Here is a 22774-nt window from a genome sequence, read left to right on the forward strand (position 1 = left end):
TGACTACTAACTTTTTCATTCCTGAATTGAACAACCATGATGTCCAGGAGCTGTGGTTACAACAAGACGGCGCAACATGTCACACAGCTCTTGCCACAATCGATTTATTGAAAGACACGTTTGGTGACCGCCTAATTTCACGTTTTGGACCTGTGAATTGGCCTCCAAGATCTTGTGATTTAACACAGCTAGACTACTTTCTGTGGGGGCAATGTAAAGTCATTGGTCTATGCGGATAAGCCACAAACCCTTGACCATTTGGAAGACAACATTCGCCGTGTTATTGCCGATATACGGCCACAAATGTTGGAAAAAGTCATCGAAAATTGGACGTCCAGATTGGACTACATCCGAGCCAGCCGTGGCATATGCCAGAAATCATATTTAAAATGTAATGCCACAAGATTATCTTGCGGATAAATGAAATTCATGTCAATCGAATAATCCATCGTTGTTTTATTGCAATTTAAAGTTCCATAGCTCTAAAAAAACACCCTTTACATGACAGAAAAATATACTATATTTTTGGAATGATAATTTTCAGAAATGGAAAATTTCCAATAGAAAAATAGTTAAAGCAATATTTCGAAAATGAACACCCTGTAACTAAGTGACGTGGATAGCTATGGAGTTTCGGTTTTCATGTTTGAGATTCCCATGATACCGACATCAGTCTTCCAAGTGTCCAAGTCTTCCAGTCTATCTAGTATAGAAATGGGACTTCCTATTCGAAAAGTGTCCAATTTGGCCCACCCTGTACATTTTTGTGGAAAACGGGTCAAGATATGAAATAAGCGGCAAGAATATTATATCATTATTCAAAGTCATTTATTGAGAATTCCATACAAAATCATAAATTCAATCCAATTTTATATTGATGATATGTGCAAAAGGATCTTTATATGGTTCTCCTGGAGGAGCTTTAGCATCATCGCCGGATACAGGCTGTACAATTCTTCCATGGAATAAAACTGATGATGCTGATTTGAGTACAAAAATAAATGGATGATCGACCAGGAAATAAGTTGGTATTGTAGCAGATACGGGTGAGATGAGAATTGCTGAAAAAATCATTATCATCAATGATTTGGACAAAAAGTGGGAATAGACCTTCACCCAAAAAAGAGAGCTGATAGTTCTGAACAAGAAGAATATTATGAAAAACCTTCGAACACACCTCTATAAAAATATCGAAAAAGAATGCACCATAGTTAAGATTAGTCAGTAGTTGCCATGTCATCATGCCAAGCTTGAAATGATAAGATGCAGAAACGAGAAGTAGGTATTTGAAGAATTGCGGAAATTGAATAAAAAAATTATTCCCAAAATCCTTTATTTCCTATTAATCCAATAATGTATAAAAATAATACTGAAACTGTTTTTTTTTTCAAATCTTTCTCATTGTTCCACAGAACAAAACATCGTTTTTCAATCTGATCATGAAAGTATGTAAACGGGTGGTCTGCAATGAAGATCTCTTTAGGTCTTATTACCAGGGACGCTAGAACGGGGAATATTGCTGAAAAAATCGAAAAAATTGGATGTAATTCGCATATTTTCTATGAAGAGTTTTGGAAATTCGTATCTACTTTCAGACAGTGTCAAAGTTTTCAGATATGGTAAAATTAACTCAATCTAACTAAATATTTTCCCAAAAAAAAGGGTTTTTTTTTATTCAGATTGTAGATTCCACAATCGTCAAATTGAATACACTATATAATAATTACTCGACTACGCAGTTCTAATAACCGGTAGGTACATCGGCGAAGGCGAAATATGAAGATCTAGGCAATTTTTCGCTTGTTCAATGCGTTCTCTATTTCAGCTAGTATATAGGACCATCTATGGTACAAACTGGATACCCAAACCAAAATTCATTAAAATCGAATCAGAATTGGAGATATTAAGGCTGTTTCAATGATGTGAGGACACACAAATAGACATACGTGAAACCTGAGTTGTTCAGGATGGTGAGAAAAGCTATTTCGAACAGAAATTTTGAAATCGAAGATATATTTCATTCGAACCCAACCATAATAACAAGGCTTGAGAACCGAAATTTGAAAAATTTCAGTGAAGTTATATCTGACAAACAAAAGGTATTTTGTTGCCTTGAAACAGACAAAAAGAAAGAACAGAAGTGGTAATCTCATTCAAGATTGATAAAACATATATAAAATGAAATATCATGACTGAAGATTTTTGGGGCTACACTTGTATCCTTAGAAACTGATTTTGTACACTTTACAGTAAACAAGATCGTGGGTGACTGTCTCAGAATCAAAGTTAAAGGGTTTTCGTCCAAAATCTAATTTTTTCTATGCATGGCAAAAGTTTCGACAACAACATCTTAAAAGACACGATATTAGCATTAAAATCGTTAGAAAAGCAGTAAGCAGATATCAGATCAATTGTAAAAAGATCATAAAAAAGATCAAAATGATTCAATATACGAAATAAGAGGCAATAATCAAGGTTATACCACCTTTATTCAAAGTCATTTACTGAAAATGCCATACAAGATCACAAATTTAATCCAATTTAATGTTGATAATATGTCCGAAAGGATCTTTGAATGGTTTTCCTGGAGGAGCTTTAGCATCGTCAACAGATACAGGGTGTACAATTCTGCCTTGGAATAAAGTGGATGAAGCAGATTTCAGTACGATAATGAAGGGGTGATCAACAAGAAAATAGCTTGGTATTTTAGCTGACACGGCTTCGATGACAATTCCTGAAAAAATTATTAACAACAATTTCGACAAAAAGTGACTTCCACCCAGAAATAAAAGCTGATTATGTGAGTTCTGAACTAGAAGAGTATTATGAAAAACCTTTGGGCTCAATCCAATGAAAATATCGAAGATAAATTCAACATATAGTTAATATAAGTAGTTGCCATGTAATTATGCCAAGCTAAAATGATAAGATGCAGAAACCAGAAGCAATTGAAGAATTGCAGGAAATGAATAAAAAGTATATTTCCATAAAACTTTATTTCCTGTTAATCCAATGCATAAATTTAATACTGAAACAATTTTTTCAAAGCTCCTTCATTGTACCACAGAATAAAACATTGTTTTTTAATCTGATCATGAACATGAATGGATGGTCAGCAATGAAGATTTCTTTTGGTAGACTAGGTGTTATTTCTATAGAGACTAGAACAGGGATTCCTATTGCTGAAACAAATCGAAAAATTGAATGTCATTCGCAAATTTTCTATAGAGGTTTGGATATTCGCATTTAATATATCAGAGTCAGAGTTTCTAGAATAGAGTACAATCAATAATTCCGATAATCATGAAGACATATCTGATGAATTGATAAAAGGTCTTTTTTTCCTTGAAACAGACAGAAAGAACAGAAGTGGTCATCTCATTCAAGATTAATAAAATATCATGACTGAAGATTTTTTGGGGCTACACTTGTATCCTTAGAAACACTTTTTTTATACACTTTCCAGTAAACAAGATCGTGGATGACTGTCTCAGAATCAAAGTTAAGGGGTGCTCGTCCAAAATACAATTTTTTCCATTCATGGCAAAAGTTTCGACAACACCTATAAAGACGCAATATTGGCATCCAAGAAAACACCCTCAAACTGTTAGATAAACAAAGAACAGATATCAGATCAATTTTAGTTCAATGAATTTTGTGCATTCTTGTGGAAAATGATTCAAGATATGAAATAAGAGGCAATCATTGAGGTTATACCTTTATTCAAAGTCAGTTATTGAAAATGCCATACAAGATCACAAATTTAATTCAATTTGATGTTGATTATATGTCCAAAAGGATCTTTTAATGGTTTTCCTGGAGGGGCTTTAACATCGTCACCAGATACTGGGTGTACAATTCTCCCTTGGAATAAAACAGATGATGCTGACTTCATAATAAAAATGAAAGGGTGATCAATAATAAAATAACGTGGGATTATAGCTGATGCGAGTGAGATGGTAGTTCCTAAAAAAAAAATCAATATCAACAATGATTTCGACAGAAAGTGGAAACAGAATTCCACGAAAAGCAAAAGTTTTGACAACACCTTAAAAGACGTGATATTAGCATCCAAAAGCACTGCCCTCTCAAATGGTTAGAATAGCAATAGACGGATATCAGACCATTTGTTGTTATTCAATGATTATGTGAAAAATGGTTCAAGATATAAAATTAGATGCAAGAAGGTTATATCGATATTCAAAGTCATTTATTGAAAATGTACAAAATCATACATTTAATCCAATTTAATGTTGATGATATGTCCGAAAGGATCTTTCACTGGATTTCCTGGAGGAGCTTTAGTATCGTCACCAGATACAGGGTGTACAATTCTGCCTTGGAATAAAGCGGATGATGCAGATTTTAGTACGAAAATGAAGGGGTGATCAACAAGAAAATAACTTGGTATTTGAGCTGATACGTCTTGGATGATAATTCCTGAAAAAATCATTAACAACAATGATTTTGACAAAAAGGGACCTCCACCCAAAAATTAAAGCTGATTATGTGAGTTTTGATTTAGAAGAGTATTAGAAAAACCTTTGGACACACCTAAATGAAAATATCGAGGATGAATGCAACATATAGTTAATATTGGTAAGTAGTTGTCATGTACTTATGCCAAGCTCAAAATTATAAGATGTAGAAACCAGAAGCAATTGAAGAATTGCAGGAATTGAATAAAAATATATATTCCCATAAAACTTTATTTCCTATTAATCCAATGCATAAAATTAATACTGAAAAAATTTCAAAGCTTCTTCATTGTTCCACAGAATAAAACATCCTTTTTGAATCTGATCATGAAAGTAAATGGGTGGTCTGCGATGAAGATTTCTTTAGGTAGACTTGGTCTTATTACCAGAGACGTAGGAACAGCGATTACTAATGCTGAAACAAACCAAAAAAATTGGATGTGATTCACATATTTTGTATAGAAGTTCGGAAATTCGTATCTCATATTAGAGCCAGAATTTCCAGAATAGAGTAAAATTATTAGCTTTATTATATAGTTACCGAATAAAGCTATAGAAAGAATTTTATTCAGACCTAAGACCCCACAATTTGTAGAAGTAGTTAAAGCCTTAATTTAAGGCAGTTACAAACACTTGCGGACACTCAAACCGATAGCCAAACACCAAAGTTGTTAAATTATGGCATTAGTTATTTTTTGTGAATTTCTGGAAAGGCTTAAGCATTTTCTCCAGATACAGGGTGTACCTACAACTTTCGCGTGGAATAAAACAGAGGTGGAGCTTCTGATTTGAGAATGAAAATAAAAGTATGATCAACTTTCAATTAATTGGCTACTATTTCTGATATCGCTAGGTTGACAATTCCTACAACATTCTTCATCAGTAATGATATGATATATAACAAAAAATTGAAAGAATTTCTCACCAAAACGTGGAAATAGACCTTCAAGTTCATTGTTGGAGCAATAAATAGTACTAAAGATAAATATATTAAATTGTTTACTTAATATATAAGGCCTGTCTTTCAACATGCTCGATCCCTTATATATACAGGGTGATTCACCACGATGGCCTATTAGAGGTTTATGTAAAACTAAACATAATTTTGGTATTTGATGGCAATTTCAACAATATGCCATACCTTGGGTATGAACTCAACGCTCATGAGATTCTCATGAAAAAAATTGGTTGCGACAAGGACTCACATTCTTTTTTATATTTCTGCAGACGAAGTTTTTTTTCGAAAAACCTTTTTCATTTTAGATTCTTCCAATACGTTGGATTATGAGCCTGTTTGCGGTTCGAACCAAACATGTATAGGGTGTTTGTACAACTCAAATTCATCCAAATTCAAGATTTTTAAATGAGCACCTATATTTTTTATTCTTTCAGTCAATTCTACGTATAAAAAGGGAGGGTTACTCAAGCAAACCCAATACCTTGAATGAAAACTTTAAGAGTTATCGAGAAAAAACTTGAACTAAGGAAAAACCGGAGTGGAGTAGTCTTTGACTTTGACATAGAAAGATACTAAAAGTCGATCAAGAAAAAAAAAACGAAATTATTATGAGATTTCTCTATTAGAAGAATACAATGAAGAACTTTCGGACAACTTCTGTGAAACAATCGAAGAAGATTCTAAAGATAAGAAAATACCAGAAGTCTAAAGATAGAGGGAATTGAATAAAAAAATATGTCCATGAGATTTTATTTCCTGTAATATTGGTGCATAAAATCAATACTCAAACAATTTCATCAAAAATCCCTCATCGTTCCACAGAATAAAACATCGTTTTTGAATCTGATCATGAAAGTAAATGGATGGTCTGCAATGAAGGTTTCTTTTGGTAGTGTTGGTGGTATAACTAATGACGTAGCAACCGAGAAAGACATAGCTGAAACAAAAAATTGCGATGTGATTCACATATTTGGGCCAGAGGAATTCATATCTAGGAATTTTAGATTTGTTACTTAGACCCCATGCTTGTAAAATGAAACATATCAAATAATTACAGAACTGCACAGCTCTAATAGCCAAGGCAAAATATGAAGATCCTGGAAATTACAGGTTTGCGCATGCTCAACGGGTACCCTACATCTGCAAGAGATGAAATTCGTATGGAACCATCTACATCCCTAACAGCATACCCATACCAAATTTTATTGAAATCGAATGAGAACTATAGAATTTGAGGCTATTAGAATAAGGACACACAGACCGACATACATATCAGAAATCCAAGTTATTCAAAGATTTTTAAATCCTATGTAGCTATAGACCTTCACCAAAAAAAAAGAAAGAAATTGTGTAAGTTATAAAATAGAAGAGTATTATGAGGAAGTTTCGAACACACCTTTATGAAAATATTGAAGAAGAATGAATGGACATGCTCAATCTTGGACACTTATCATCATATGCCATCATGCAAGATGAAACCAAAAACCAAAAGTCTTTGAAGAAATGGAATCAAGAAAATATTAGCATAAAACTTGAACTCCTGTTACCTTAATGCATAAAATTAATACTCAAACGATTGTTTTTTATATATCCTTCATTGTTCCACAGAATAGAACATCATTATTCAATCTTATCATGAACGTAAAGGGATGGTCTGCAATGAAGGTTTTTTTAGGTTGAAATGGCCTCATTGGAACTGACGAAAAAGGCACGAATAATATAGCTGAAACAAAATGTTTTTTATTTGATTTACATTGCGGCTACAAGGCTTTGGGAACTCAATGTACTCTCAGATTGCATCGAAATAGTCTAAAATTGACCTAATCTAGATTTATAATTGCCCAAAAAACGGGTCAACGGGTACCCTACATCTGCAAGAGATGAAATTCGTATGGGACCATCTACATCCCTAACAGCATACCCATACCAAATTTTATTGAAATCGAATGATAACTATAGAATTTGAGGCTGTTAGAAGGATATAAGGACACACAGACCGACATACAGATCAGAAATCCAAGTTGTTCGAAGATTTTTAAATCCTATGTAGCTATAGACCTTCACCAAAAAAGGAAAGAAATTGTGTAAGTTATAAAATAGAAGAGTATTATGAGGAAGTTTCGAACACACCTTTATGAAAATATTGAAGAAGAATGAATGGACATGCTCAATCTTGGACACTTATCATCGTATGCCATCATGCAAGATGAGACCAAAAACCAAAAGTCTTTGAAGAAATGGAATCAAGAAAATATTAGCATAAAATTCGAACTCCTGTTACCTTAATGCTTAAAATTAATACTCAAACGATTGTTTTTTATATCTCCTTCATTGTTCCACAGAATAGAACATCGTTATTCAATCTTATCATGAACGTAAAGGAATGGTCTGCAATGAAGGTTTCTTTAGGTTGAAATGGCCTCATTGGAACTGACGAAAAAGGCACGAATGATATAGCTGAAACAAAATGTTTTTTATGGGATTTACATTTTGGCTACAAGGCTTTGAGAACTCAATGTACTCTCAGATTGCATCGAAATAGTGTCAAATTCACCTTATCTAGACTTATAATTGCCCAAAAAACCTTTGCATTTTTTTAATTTAAAAATCAGACTCAAAAATGTAGAATGAAATAGAACTGCGCAGTCTTAATAGCAAATACATTACATGACGAAGATGCCATTATGTGTATAGCTTCAATACAAATTATTATGCCAATAAACCACCAACGAAGCTGAACACTTTAGTCGTCCGAATTCGGCAGTCCGATAGATGTGCAGCTTACGACGCCATCTCTGGGGCAAATGAAGAGTCACCACAAAATGATTTTGCCCTTTTTCAGAAAGATACATCTTTAACTTCAATAAATAGGTTATTCAGAGGAATTATTGACTGAGTCAATTAAATAAACAAATAATTGAAACATTTCATTAGGTCAACTTATAAACACAATAATATCATAAGTAATCACATTTCAGAATTGACAAAAGGTAAAATTATAGTCTTATGGTGTCATGAAGCAAACAAAAAGGAAGAACACAAGGGGTTGTCTCAATCAAGATTGATATAGATATCATGACTGTGAGGATCTTTAACAGGAACACCTTTTGGTCCCACACTGCTATCTCCAGAAACTGGTTTTGTACACTTTCCAGCGAATAAAATTGTAGATGACTGCTTCAGAATGAAAATGAAGGGATGGTCCGCCAAGAAATATGATCTTCTTTTGAGGGACAAAGTGTTGATTAGCACACCTAAAACGACGCAATATTAGATGAATCGAAATGAAGTATCAGATTAAAGAATCTAATCCCGCAGATGCGGGATTCCTCTGAAATTCTGAGGGATAAAATTGCGGGATTTTTCATGCGGGAACTGCGGGAGTCAATATTTAAATTGCATATAAGACAATTAATGCGAAAACGTCTTTTGAAACGTCCCAGAAAGCAATAAGCAGTTCATAAGTTACGGACGAAGATGCAATACTAGTTACTACTGAAAGCCATTATAACTCGACATTGAGTAAAGAAATGGTTAAAGCTTCATTTTCATTAATGACAAGTGAGGTACCGTATTTAGAAAACCAAAGCAAATATCTGGAATTTCTGGGATAACAGTCAATGTCTACAAACGGCCAAGAAGATATATTTGTTATTCATAGCAAATCAACATTATGAAGTGAAATTAAGAGTTTGACTAACAGGCTGCAAATAGAGACGACTTTGGAAGACAACACACAATCCCAAACCGAAAACCATTTCACTTATGCTGATGAGGATCAATTACTTTTATCGTATTGCGTGGGTACCAGAATCAAAGGCTTCTTCTATGGCTGCACGAGTACGAACATGCACATGTTAGTAAGTTACCTTTAGTCTTTATTCGCGGTAACATGACAGCGCCGCGTTACTTTCAGGAAATAGTGAAGCTATATGTTCTCCCTCACCTTAACCGGCTCGAGAATCCAATATTTCGGCAAGATAATACCCGACCTCATGTTGCAAGAGTTAGTTTAAACTTTTTCGAATCGACCCATGCGAATCTTTTGCCATGGCAGCCCAGATCCCCCGATTTTTCGCCCATAGAGCATTTTTGGCATCATGGGGCTTGGAAATTTACCCCAGCCCCCACGCACTTTGGGAGCTCTGAGACATGAAGTATAGGTAGCTTGGGATAGTATCCCTCAAGAAGAAATAGACTATCTTATTGCCTCAATGCCGTGTTGGGGAGTGTATAGATAATCGCGGTGAACAAACACATTATTAACAATTTTATTAAAAAAAATTGTAAACCCTTCGTTTTTTTCTCCAAATTTCAATCATTTACTCCTTGCTATACTATCTATGTTTTACCAAATAAAATTTGTAATTTAAACAGCTCCTTCTGGGTGTTGCAGATTCTTTGTCAGTTAGTATACCTATTTATCGATTTGAAATTTGTTTTTTATCATCTTTAAAAATGAACAACGAAGATTTGAATATTCATTTTTTGTTGGGACAAACATAGTTAATTAGGTTCGGAATATTTTCCTTGGAATATTTTATTAATTCTTGGGTATTTTCCATGCAGTATGGAGAATATGAACGGATGATCCGCAAAGAATTGCAATTTTTCATACACAGCTGATACAAGTTGAATTTTCAGACCTGAAAGATAAAATCGTTCATTTATGTTTATGATGGCACTAACAGTAATGTCCTTGGGATTGAGAACAATAAATTGATACTCAAAGCAAAAATCCGGTTTATCATTCTGTAAATATAAAAGGTTAAATATTTTATTCAGGAGATCGCGATTGTTCACTATATGGTTTATTACTTCTATTTATATCACAAAATATATCGCACGAAAAAAATTGATCATATTAATATGAAGGTTGCGATTTTGTGATGGAATAATAGTCAAATCATAGTACAAAAATCCGGGAAATGAATTTCTTCAAATTTGAATATATGATTTTGAGCCTTCTAAATTAATAGATCGGAAACTTCAGTCCGAATGATCAATGCAGTAAGTATAGCAAAACGACGTATTTTGTGCCAAATCCTATTCAAATAGCCATTTTATAGTTTTCCAAAGAGCTATGAACTCAATTATTTCAAAGACTCATTGTTGCATATTTAAATGTTACGACAGAATACATTGAAATACTTATTCACTTAAAATACACGTATATTCATATTCAAGACCGTCCTTTGAACATGCGCGATATGTTCTATGTCTATTTTCCGTAATACGCATACCGTGTATCTTGAGTTGCCTGACGAAAATAAATCGAAATGCGTTTCTCTGCAACTCTAGTCCTCTAGTATTGAGAAATTATCATGTCTCTCGTCCCTTTCAAATTTTCCATTAATTCTTCAATTGAAATAATAAAATTCCATTCAAATTTAAATAAAGAGGGACTTGCATATCTGAATTAATTTGGGTAATTTAAATTACGTTAAAATCAATAAAACTGAAATGATAACCACTAATTATTCCTAAAGAAACGATAGTCTTATCAATCATATTTTTTATCGAAACAACGGGTTTATTTGTTCCTTTATAAATAATTATTACATAACCTGAAGTACATGATATTAAAATGATGAATAAATGGGATATAATAAATGTTTACGAACAAGAAACACTAACAATGAATAACAGGGACTAGTGTTGCATAAAAACGGCATTAAAAGCATTCATCTATGCCTTTTAAATTTCCGTTATTTTACCCATGAACAGAATGTTTTTGAGTGTTTCGTTCTTGCCACTTTTTGCAATTTGTATAATGAAGGGATGATCGACAATGAAATCTTCTGGCTCCCTTGGTAATATTAGACATCTAGCCATAATCATCATACCTGACAAATATGAATAATTAATTGATATTTTCGGCAATATCGAGTTGTATACATTGAAAGCAGCTTGGCAATAACAAGTGCAATTTGCTAGTTGGCAAAAAGAAAACAGATAATTCAATTTTGGAACTTCTAACACGGAATTTTATTGAAGAGTCAGTATAGTCTGTATTTATTCGAAATGTTTTTTGGATGCTGATAAAGCAACAGGTCAATGCGGTCAAAAGTTTTGAATCATCGACGGATGAAAGATAGGTACATCACAATCATCTATTTATAATAATCTAAAGAAAAATATTTTGGCGTAATAGTTTGGTCGAAAACTGCGATTTTGAAGATCATTGTTGTCCAATAATAAAAATTTTCCATAATTTAGAGTTTAAGATATCAAATGTACCATACTCTTTCATTTAATTCGGTAATATGTTTAAATTTTCAATAGAATTTTTCAATGGATACACCTTGAGCTTTTTCTCTGTTCGTAAGCGTTGACTTCATTGTTATATAGATATTTATAATAATAATTCATCAACAAACTTTTCATCATGTGGAATCAACAAAAAAAGATTGAAAAGCTTTGTATAAAAAAATATAGCCAGTCCGTCAATAAAAATATTTAGGTATTTAGAGGTAATTGTTTTTTTGAAGATCTCTTATTTTCAAACCTGGCTCAATTGATGAAGAAGTAACTCGACTAAAATAATAGTAGTAAAATTAAAATGAAAAAAGAAAAAGACAAATCATTTTTTGTTGATTTTTCCCATATCTATGTACGTTCGTTCACTAAAATAAGCGTAATTTACGAAAACTTTTATCCATTTCTTCAAAATGAAGCATAGCAAATCATCAACGCATATAACAAAAGCAACCTAATCGACAATAACAGACTGCCAAACATATTATTTGAATATATCTCCATTTCATTTAATTTCACAATTTTCTGAAAGGCAAATCAATCCTAGTGGTTTAGGGTTCGTCCTGGATTTGAAGAGGTGGAAGAGCAAATTTTCCGGCGAAAAGTACGCTATTTGAACCATCAACATTTTTCACACAGATAAGATGTGCAAATGGATGGTCGCACACCATATTTTCTTTATGCACATACACTCCTTTTCTTTTCTTTATTATTCTCTTGCCTGGAGAAAATTTCGTCGGTTATTTTTGTTGAAACTCAATGAAAACTTAAAAAAGCTCAAATATTACACACTGCGGCATGTAAAGATTCGGTTAATATTAAGTTAGTGTTATAGTCTCCATTTTTGTATAGGTATCTATAGTAATCGACAAACTTCTCATGCTAAATCAACAAAAAGGATCGAAGTGAAAGAAATCCTTTCTCTGATTGAAAAATATATTTTTAAGATTTATTTGACAATATTTTTGAACCAATACAGTTAGCTGATAACCTAGATGCATTCATGGTGCCAAGATTGAAAAGGAAAAAAAACATTAATCGTTTTTATGCCTCTATCGTATCTCCATGTTCCTTCGAACACAAATATAAGCGGAATTCACGAATAGTTTCCTTCACTTTTCACAATGAAGCATAGAACATCATCATATGAGAAAGAAATCTAATTGAAAATGACAGATTTCCAAGTATTCATTTGAATTTGATGAACATCCGTCATCAAACTAATTCTAACATGCATATAAAAGCAATAATAATTAAATCCTGGTTGTTTAGGGTTCGTCCTGGATTTGAGGAGGTGGCAAAGCGAATTTTCCAGCGAAAAGTACGCTACTTGAACCGTCAACATTTTTCACACAGAGAAGATGTGCAAATGGATGGTCACAAACCATAGATTTTTTATGCGTAGGTCCTGCTTTTTTCTTTATGATTCTCATGCCTGAAGAAAAGTTTTTCTGTTACTTGAGTTGGCACTGAATAAAAACAGTTAAAAAGTTTCAAAAATTAGAGACCGAGGAATGTAGAAATTCGGTTAACTTTTAGTTTGCGGCATTATCAGGCAGCATGTCATGCAGACAAAAAAAAGGAATATTTTTTATTCTGATTAATTATCTAATTGATTTTTGATCGAAAATAAATGTAATCAGCTTTTTTCAATGTATACAACTCGAACTTTTTCATAATTCGTAAGCGTTTTGTCTTAATTATTTTATTGGTTTCTATAAAAAAAACAGTTACAAATTTGTCATGCTGACTCAACAAAAAAAGATTGAAATTGAACTCTCTTTGGATGAAAAAATATTCTTTTATTTTCTGTCCAAGTTCAATATAGTGAGTCGATGAAGAAGTAACTTAACTCTACTCATAATACTAAGATCGAAAAAGGAAAAAAGAGAGATCCTCAACCGTTTTTTCTTGATGTTCCTATTTCATCCATATCTATGTACGTTCGATCACAGATACGAGAGTAATTCATGATTGATTTTGTCGACTTTTTCTTAATGAAGCACAGAAAAATATCAACGCATAGAACAAAGGCAATCTAATAGAACATGACAGAATTCAAAACAAATTTGAATTTAGCAAACATTTCTCGTTTAGCTTATTTCACTATGCAGTAAAAAGCAAGTTTCTGAAATGCAAATCGATCCTGGTTCTCTAGAGTTCGTCATGGATTTGACGAGGTGGCAAAGCGAATTTTCCAGCGAAAAAGACGCTATTAGAACCGTCAACATTTTTCACACAGAGAAGATGTATGAATGGATGATCACACAACATAGATTCTTTATACACTGCTCTTCTTTTTCTGAGTACCATGCCTAAAGAATTTTTTTTGGTTATTTTTGTTGTTACGAAACGAAGACAAATAATATTCAAAAATAAACATTAAGGTGAATAAAGATTTGGCCAATATTTTGTAAACGCTTTTGCTCGGAATCAACTCATGTACCTCCTAAAAAGGTAGAATTTTTTTTAACTCATAAGTTAGTTTATGAAACTGATTTTTGTAACAATTATTTTGGTGTAGTATATTTTACAACATCCTGGTAAGACAGCCCAGAAGGCTGTTCCTATTTCATGTAGAGGTAAATATTTTTTGAATGATTTTGAAGATGCATTCTATCTATAGATTCAATATAATATCAATAGAATATTGAATCAATTTTTTTCTCAATAAAAAGGTCATGAGGGGTATCAGGTTATCCTTCAAAATATTTGAAACATAATTTTATAACCCTTTGGCAGTAAACAATTTTGATAAGGTGTTTACAATAATGTTATAATAGATTATCTCAAAAAGGAGCTTCATTCGGTGCTATTATATCAAATTGATTTAAGAGTTATCGAATTGAAAAAAGAAAAAGTACAGTGAAATAATTATATACTTACTGTCTGAATATTTATGAAGCTATGTGTTAAAAATCTAGAGCACTAAGGTTACCACAAAAAAAAAATCAGGAATTACAAAAATCAATGATATGATAAACAATTCCAACTACAAAAAAGAACATGCAAAGCTAAATAAAAGCGAATGTAACAACAAGCAAACAACCCAGTAATTCTCTAACTAGAAAACAACATCAAATCTCTTTTTTCTAATTGTAAAAATAGATTTTATGATCTTTCTAGAAAGGAAAAAGCTCAATAGAAGAATTTTTTTATAGATGTATAAAAGACTCACCAGTAGCTGCAGCTGCTTCAGCACCTTCTTCATTGACTTCAATGAAGGCTTTTTGAATAACTTTGCTTACTGCTAAGGGTTCATTTCCCTCGAGTATTTCACTGAAGTTAGCTCCATTCGAGAAGATTTCACCAAGTCCAATCTGTAAGACAAATTTATTTATTCAGATATAGTTTTGAACTGTATCAAATAAGAGTGCGAGTTCCCATAAAATAATATTGGGGATTACTCAGTCTATTTTCAAACCGATAATGCCAAATGAATGAACATTGACAACACAAAAATGATCGAAATGTACTCACCTTGTCGAGAGCCTCATTCAAATTCACAGTTGTTTCAATCTTGAACTTGGGTAAAGCTACATTAACGTCAGAGGGGTACATATCCTCAGTGATCTTTGTCAAGTCAACCTTCTCCAATTTAGCTTCTAAATCTTTAATGCCATCCCTTTCATCGGGCAAAATGATCACCATGCTGAATTCTTGGTTAGAATAAGGCATCTCGAGAACCTTAGCTTTCAGGTTATCATCATGCTTGAATCTGAAAGACTTTTCAATATGCATCATTTGTACGTCAATTGTATCTTTTTCGTTCAAATAGAAAGGTTCGGTTCTGGTGTCACTCTTCTGGAATTTCCTGTGCCATGATCCCTTGAAATAGATAGCATTCACTAGTACAAGTCGGGTGAGAGCATCCAAATCATCAGGAGAAATGAGATTTTTTATTTTGTTCACAGTTTTTTGTTCAACCCAGCTGTTTATAGTTTTGGCTGCTTCTACATTGGCACCAAAATTAACAGTTTGCACTTCGGAGTTGAATTTTTCGACAACAGCTTTAGAGAAACTTTCCTTTAGTTTTGCAACATTGGCAACGTAAACTTTGTTGGCCATGTAGAGGGTTATATTGGGTGCGTTGTTCAATTTACTTGAGATTTGCTGGTAACCGTTGGCTGTGGATTCTTTGTCCGGTAATGCTAGACTTTTTACATAAGCTTCTTTTGTGGTACCTTCTGCACCAAGGTATGACATAGATAATACAGTATGTGCACTTATTGGCGAAAAGAACACATTTCCTTCCTTTTCTGATAATATCTTATAGAGTTTGTTTGTGAATTGCCCATTGGACTGAAGGACTTGAAGTTCTGAATTATCCCCCATCGTGATAGCTACTAAGGCTGAGAGAAGTGTGAACACTACTGCAAAAACAATATCAGAATATAGTATACTCAAAATCTGATAAGTTGTTTCATTCAATTTCAAACAATTAAAATTTCTTTTGAAATTACTAACATAAGTATCTAAGTCGTGATTTATCTTTAGAAAAGTATTAATGATGAGATTGAGCTGGTATGAACCTTTAACCTTGAATTTTATTTGCTGCCTGCGTTGCGAATCTATAGGCACTCCTTATTCCTACTCCCAAAAAAAACAATCAAGAATCCGCCCACATATTTGAATTCCTATTTTATTGCTCCAAAAATAAACGTCAGAATTAAATTTTTTTTTACCAAGCTTATACATGCATGAATACCTCTTGGTGAATAAATAAAAGATTCTGAAAACTTTGTATTTTCAAACATATATATTTGTCTTATTCATATCTTCATGATAGGATCCTGAGGAATATAAAAAATATTTGATTGATTTACTAATATTGTCTTTGTGCTCTTCGTTTGACAGATTCGAGGTTAACCAGTTTACTCTCGAACTAAAAGACAAAGAACCTACTTGGTGCAACGAACTACACATACAAGAAATCAGGTTTTATCAATGTCAGAACAAAATGAAGACTTGAATCAACAGCTGTGAATATTTCTGAAGAAAATTACTTGGACTAAGAAATTTACATCTTTATTTTATAATACTTAATTTTTTTTTCTTAATTCAAAACTTTCAAATCGCAACTGATTTAATAGTATCGCCACGATAAATTTAACGAACGCAAAAAAAAAATAAATATAAACCCTGACATTTCTTTATTTTTCTAATTTTTGTCTGCTTCTCTGTACACTAAAGAATAAACCCCAGAATTTGTTCACTTCACAATTTGAGATTTCTATATAATAATAATAGTTTATTCTCAAAAACACATCAAATATGTATAGAGAACAGGTCAAAAACACATCAAATATGTATAGAGAACAGGACAAAAACAAAAGAAAATTCTATTTCACTAGAATATTACAACATTAACAAAAGAATCAATGAACGTTTAGATCTCATGTTGAAGGAATTCTTGAACAGTATAGGGTTCCATATCTATAAGCAACCTATTCAATTTGGATTTAAAAATGTGAAATCTATCAATAGCTTGTAGTTCTTTAGGTATTTTATTAAAAAATGTATTCGACATGTATTCGACATTCCTTTCGGTGAGTGTAAGATATATGTCGATACCAATCTTAAGCTTTTCAATAATCCTTTTTTTTTTCAATGGAAAAATTTTTGGTTTTTATGATTGGCTAAAAAAACAAGGGAAATATTGACATGAAGTCAGGAGATTTTGAGAGCTCGTTCATTCAATGACCAATTGTGCCATTGAAGACCACATTCAAACCGATACACAGTTATGCGGTCTCCCAGGGTGAAATTAGCGTTAATTTATTCGTCAAAAAAAAACACATGACTGTATAGGTATAGGTATATGTCTACAGCGGCGCAATTGGTGATTGAATGAACAATGCTCGAAAGCTCCTGGCTTAACATCAGTGTTTTTCCATTATTTTTAGAGCAAAGACCTATCATTGATCGTTGCGAGGTTATCAATCTTAAAAAATTCTATTCGGATTTCAAAAATAATTATCCTGGGTTCGAATCCCACAGCATGATATTCACTATATACTGGTTCTTGAAAAACAAAGTTTCAATACTTTTGGAGCTACTTCTGAACCTCCAAATAATTAAAAAGTTTCATAAAAGCAGATGAGCAGTTGGGATATCTAGCGGGCTATGGCACTGGGCCTTCTCGTCCTATCCATATTCAGAAATAATAACTTTTTCTTAACAACAAATTGAAAGAAAGTATACAACTTCAATCGGATGCAAAATACTCAATAAAAGTACGTTAATGACATATAAAAACCAAATATTTGAAATTCGTGATTTTTTTTTAATGAACAGACTGAAAAACATTTTAATTGTAATGTCAGTGCACAAGATATTTGAAAGATTAAAATAAATCGAATATCGTATTCGGTTGTGCTTGTTATTAGTTAATTTGAAAATCGTTTATTGTAACGTGCGTTCATTTAATTTCGTTGTCAAGAGTGCTGTGGAGCAATTAGAGTAGATTTTCTGTGATAACAAGTGACGCTTAGCTTGTACCATATAGTTCCCAGATTCGAAGTAAGATTCGATCTTGAATGCCTTTTGCACGTTGGAGAAAACCATTTTTTATTATTTATTATTTAATACTTCTTTCACAGATTCGAAAATCTGAGTTCTAAATATGACAGTTTCAAGTGGAATAGAAAAATTACCAGATAATGATATGGTGCAAGCTAAGCGCTACTTGTAACCACAGAAAATCCATTCTAATTTTTCCATAGCACTCTTGACCACGAATTCAAATGAACGCTCGTTATATCCAAAATGGCTCGTTTGCGGACCCATGAATAATATATGAAATTTTGAGGTCTATAATCAGTTCCCAAAATATTGAAACCTTTGCGTAGTTGAACCGATAATATGACAAAGTTCGAAAAATATCAATTCTAACGATATTCTAAAAGAAAATGAACAACCGGTTTTTCAAATCCGGGAATACCCGAATGCAGAATGTACGGGAAAACCACATTATCAGTATAAAGAAACCGACCAATCACGACAAGGTCGTGGATTCGAACAATATGTGACAAAAACAATTCCAAAAATCGACTTACTTTTCGTGCCCATTTTGCTCGATGTTCTTAGCCACAGACCAAAACACCAACTGAGTGTTTGATCTGAAAAACTGAGACTTTTATGCAATGATCGTTCATTCTTTTGCCACTAATTACACGAACACACTGGCGCGACTCGAAAAGATCAGTTGTCATAAAACAAAAGCTAGCATCAATTTAGCGGTTTTGGTTGGAAAATGTTCTCAGAATTTCATTGAACTATTAATTTTTATGAGATAGATATTGTTAAAATGTAGCCTAGATCGTGGAAATTGGGATTGGGGAATTGTAGTTTTTCTGCGAATGGTACGCCACTGTTTGTATGAAGAGTAGTTGGAAATTATTGTTATTCATGATAAATATATAATGATGTTATTTTGATTTATCTTTAATTCGATGATAAGCTGTCTGGAAATATGGAAAATCGTTTTCTATGAAGAACTCCAAGATTGACGTCTTTTGATAATTTCGACATAGAACTTGGAAACTTCAACAAAAAATTATTTCTTCAGTCGTAAATACTTATATCTATTTTGCGTTTTGGAAGGAATAGGATGAAGTTCTGATTTTGGATGAAAAAAGAACTCAATATTTCACGTTATGTTTTCTTATTTTTTCGTATAACTCAACAGTATGAAAAAAACTTCTTTGCTTTATTATTTCTTCTTTTTGAGCGCTCGTTCACAGAACATATCGTCGCAATATTTGTAATTTTCGAATTTTGAGACGGAAATAGTCTCAAACGCTAAGGTTTGCCTCAGTGATAACGAATCTGTGCAACGGAATGACCTGGAAACTCGAAAAATTTTTGAGGTAGGTTCTGGTTTCGAATGCCGCGATTGAGTTCGTTAATGAGCAAATACCGACCAGGGGTTCTGTAAATATTGTCGTTCGAAATTTTGTTTTCCTGATAATTGCAAAAATGCATATTCGATTGAGATGAAAATATGCATTTGGATGTAGAATATCAATTTCTCTAATTCTGTGGCAAATCCGCAAGTACTTATATAATAAAAATAATGTTGATAAATAAATCAAAACTATATACATATAAAAATTCATCAAAACTATAGCAATTTAAAGAAGATTATTGGACAAAAAACAATATTTCTGTGACGATGGATTCGTTTGTGTTGAGATTTTGCTTGCATATACACCCTGTATATATTCGTAATATTTTTCTTTATCACCCCATGAGGAGAAAAAAAAATACTATCGCGTCTCTGATACAATGGAAAACAGACAAAATCTGAAGATACCATTAGATTCTCTATATTGGATAATGAATACAAACCGAATTTCGTGAAGTTATTTCCAAAAACGAATGAGTTATACAAAAAAAATGAAAATCTCGATTTTGAGTTTTTTCGAGATATCTCGGGAACCATTGGAGATATTTTGGATCTGATTACACCAACACACTCATCCCTAAATAACGCAACTTTTTTTTGTAATTTAAGCCACCCAGTATTTCTAACCGTTTTCGATATCCCTGTAGTCAGTAGTGTCCCTCGAAACAGTTCTAACCCTGTTCATTAGAATAAGAATGTGATTATATTGTTACATATTGCAATAATTCCAAGCTTCGTGCAAAATTTCGTGTTGATATTTTTCATAGAAAATTCAAGCAGAAAATCGAAAAAAATGTGGACAGCATTGAGGTGAAGTTAGGTTTTTTTGAGCCCTCGATCATATATTCGCTGCCTTTGGAAACCAGATATATGAATATATTTCTGGATCCTCCAAAGGCGTAATTGGCTTATAAAATGAACGCTCAAAAGCTCCTGACTTCACGTCAGTTCTTTCCTTATTTTAAAAAAATGATTTATGATTTCATTCGATTGCTTCGGGCTATATTCATTAGTTAATGAACAATACAATTATTCTTAAAAGCTTCAAAAGATGTTTTCTCTTCAGTAGTTGATTGATAATGTTTGGTACCTATTCTTAATGTAGACATGGAGTTGGCCTTGTAAATATTCAAATTGATTTACGTAATATTGATTGAATATACATAACAGTGTTTTTTATGAATGTTTAAATACATCTTACTATGTCAACAAATAAAGGGAATATTTTGGAGTGTGAGATTTTATGTACCTATATCCTATATGTTTTTCAAATTATTGGAATTGGATGTATTTCTCTTGATATTACATGTTATATTATTTTAAGTTTCAGTCTTGATTTCGTTCAATATTTCATTCAATCAAACATTGTCTAATCGATTTCAACAATAAACTATTCCTTGAAAATCGAAATATTCCAAATTAATTGCCTTGAAATTAACTATTTGTGTTTTCTCGATAATTTCAAGTTACTGATTTTATTTGTTGATCGAGGTGTCGATTCGATAAATAGTTTGTTCCATTATCAAAGTAGTTTTCAAGAAATAAGCGGAAGTTTAATGAAAAGATGTTCATAATGAAATATAGCGAGTTCAAGGATGTGTCGATTTTAGGACAGAAATGTTCTATAGAGGAATTCAATTGTTGATTCAATTTTCAATCAATTATTTACTCGATAGAAATGACATTCCATGAATTATTTTAAAATTCCTGTTTTGTTTGATACAAGTAGATATATAATGCAATCATATTCCGGATTTTACAACTCCAAGTTCAAACGATAAAGAATGTTTTGGAAAATCTTTCTACGCAAAAATTGCATATACATAGGTATTTATATTCTGAAAATAGCATGATATCACCGAGTAATAATCAGAATCAGAATACTTTCTTACCAATAAATATGTACCTCCAAAAGTCCAACAATTTCGACTATACCTACACAGCTTAATATATTGCATGGAACTAAAATGATCGATAACTGATGAACCTGATAACTAAAACACTACGATTAGATATTCATTATTGGAAAAATGTAGGTACACAGGATAAAACCGTTTTATCTCCACCCTTTATCGGAGAAAAATTAATATAAGTGTAATGCTAATAATGCTATTAATAAGTGCAATGATATTAATTTCTATATGCGATTATGTTGACTTGATTTGGATCATCGTACTGAGAGTATCTAACTGGCAGCTGAAAATTAATATTCAAAATTTGTCAATTTGGATGAGCTTAATATATGAGTTTTCCAAGTTATTGAGTTGATGATATAGGTACATTCGAAATAAAATAATTGAGAACATAAAACAGTATATGTCTACAAAGTAATAAAGAGTGAATTGTAGTTGTTGTTTGTTATTTAAATTGAATAAATTGATTCATTGAGGAAGCAATTACAATTATTATATTATAATTTTTCAAATTCCGTTTGTTATGTCGATGCTTCCATCTAGGTTTCAAGTTTTCGTTTACTTGTCCTCTGCGAAGAAAACTCATCCGAACGCTCCATTGATCACATTGTTAACGCATAGATGGTGCTAGTAAAACATATAAATTTCGAACAATGCGCACAACACTGAGAATAATCGTGTTCACGAAATCAAAATTATGATGATTTGAAATAAGAATTAAATAGACCAAGAAACAGTTGTTTGAAAGTTCCTACCTTCTAATGTTTTCTGTTGTGCTCTTCGATGTTGAAGATGATGCTTCAGAAATAATACCTTACAGGGATGAAGGGTTGAAAGGATATTAAGAATATTACTTCTGATCCAATTCAGAAGATACTGAAATATTTCGAACAAGAATTTCTTCACAATGTCTTTATTCTTGTTCTGTTTTAGATGATGATATAAAACTCTAATGGTTGTTGTTGATGGAGCAGAGTCTGAAGAAAGCAAAGCTATTGCTGTGCATGCACAATATTTTTCCCATAAAAAAACAGTGTTTCATCAATACACGAAACTCGCTTTTATCCATTTTTCAAACATCAATAAATGTAGGGTCACTCCACCTAGAATATCTTGTTATAGATTTAACTTAATGAACCAACATTGGAAAGCATCAATTGAAGCTTGGACTTAACTATACAGTAATAATCATAGATAGAGGAAATATACGCAATTTTTATATGTCTCCAACGTGGTTAGATTATGTTGTCGGATTGTG

At 32.4% G+C, this 22774-nt stretch overlaps 1 protein-coding gene across 50 annotated transcripts in view; it reads right to left on the minus strand.

Annotated features, from left to right (window-relative positions):
* The window catches only part of LOC123678263 (antichymotrypsin-2-like), a 35339-nt gene extending 13744 nt beyond the window's left edge, over nucleotides 1-21595 (minus strand). For 13 of the 50 annotated variants that reach the window (XM_045615211.1, XM_045615189.1, XM_045615190.1 and 10 more), the window contains exons 1-3: nucleotides 16403-16466; nucleotides 15175-16067; nucleotides 14873-15014 (exon numbers count right to left, since the gene is read on the minus strand). In XM_045615211.1, the coding sequence (XP_045471167.1) occupies nucleotides 14873-15014; nucleotides 15175-16067; nucleotides 16403-16451 (1084 nt within the window). In that variant the 5' untranslated portion in view covers nucleotides 16452-16466. Of the gene's footprint in view, nucleotides 1-804; nucleotides 1062-1301; nucleotides 1520-2485; nucleotides 2735-2984; nucleotides 3183-3718; nucleotides 3967-4235; nucleotides 4441-4695; nucleotides 4894-6171; nucleotides 6374-6983; nucleotides 7160-7717; nucleotides 7894-8350; nucleotides 8691-10946; nucleotides 12416-12612; nucleotides 14010-14872; nucleotides 15015-15174; nucleotides 16068-16161; nucleotides 16293-16402; nucleotides 16505-18752; nucleotides 18824-21495 lie in introns of those variants that run through there. The other 37 variants (XM_045615203.1, XM_045615204.1, XM_045615202.1 and 34 more) reach the window with 32 other exon arrangements.
* Between the last annotated feature and the right edge of the window lie 1179 nt (nucleotides 21596-22774).

This window comes from Harmonia axyridis, chromosome 4 (genome assembly GCF_914767665.1).
Source record: "Harmonia axyridis chromosome 4, icHarAxyr1.1, whole genome shotgun sequence".
Lineage (NCBI taxonomy): Eukaryota > Metazoa > Arthropoda > Insecta > Coleoptera > Coccinellidae > Harmonia > Harmonia axyridis.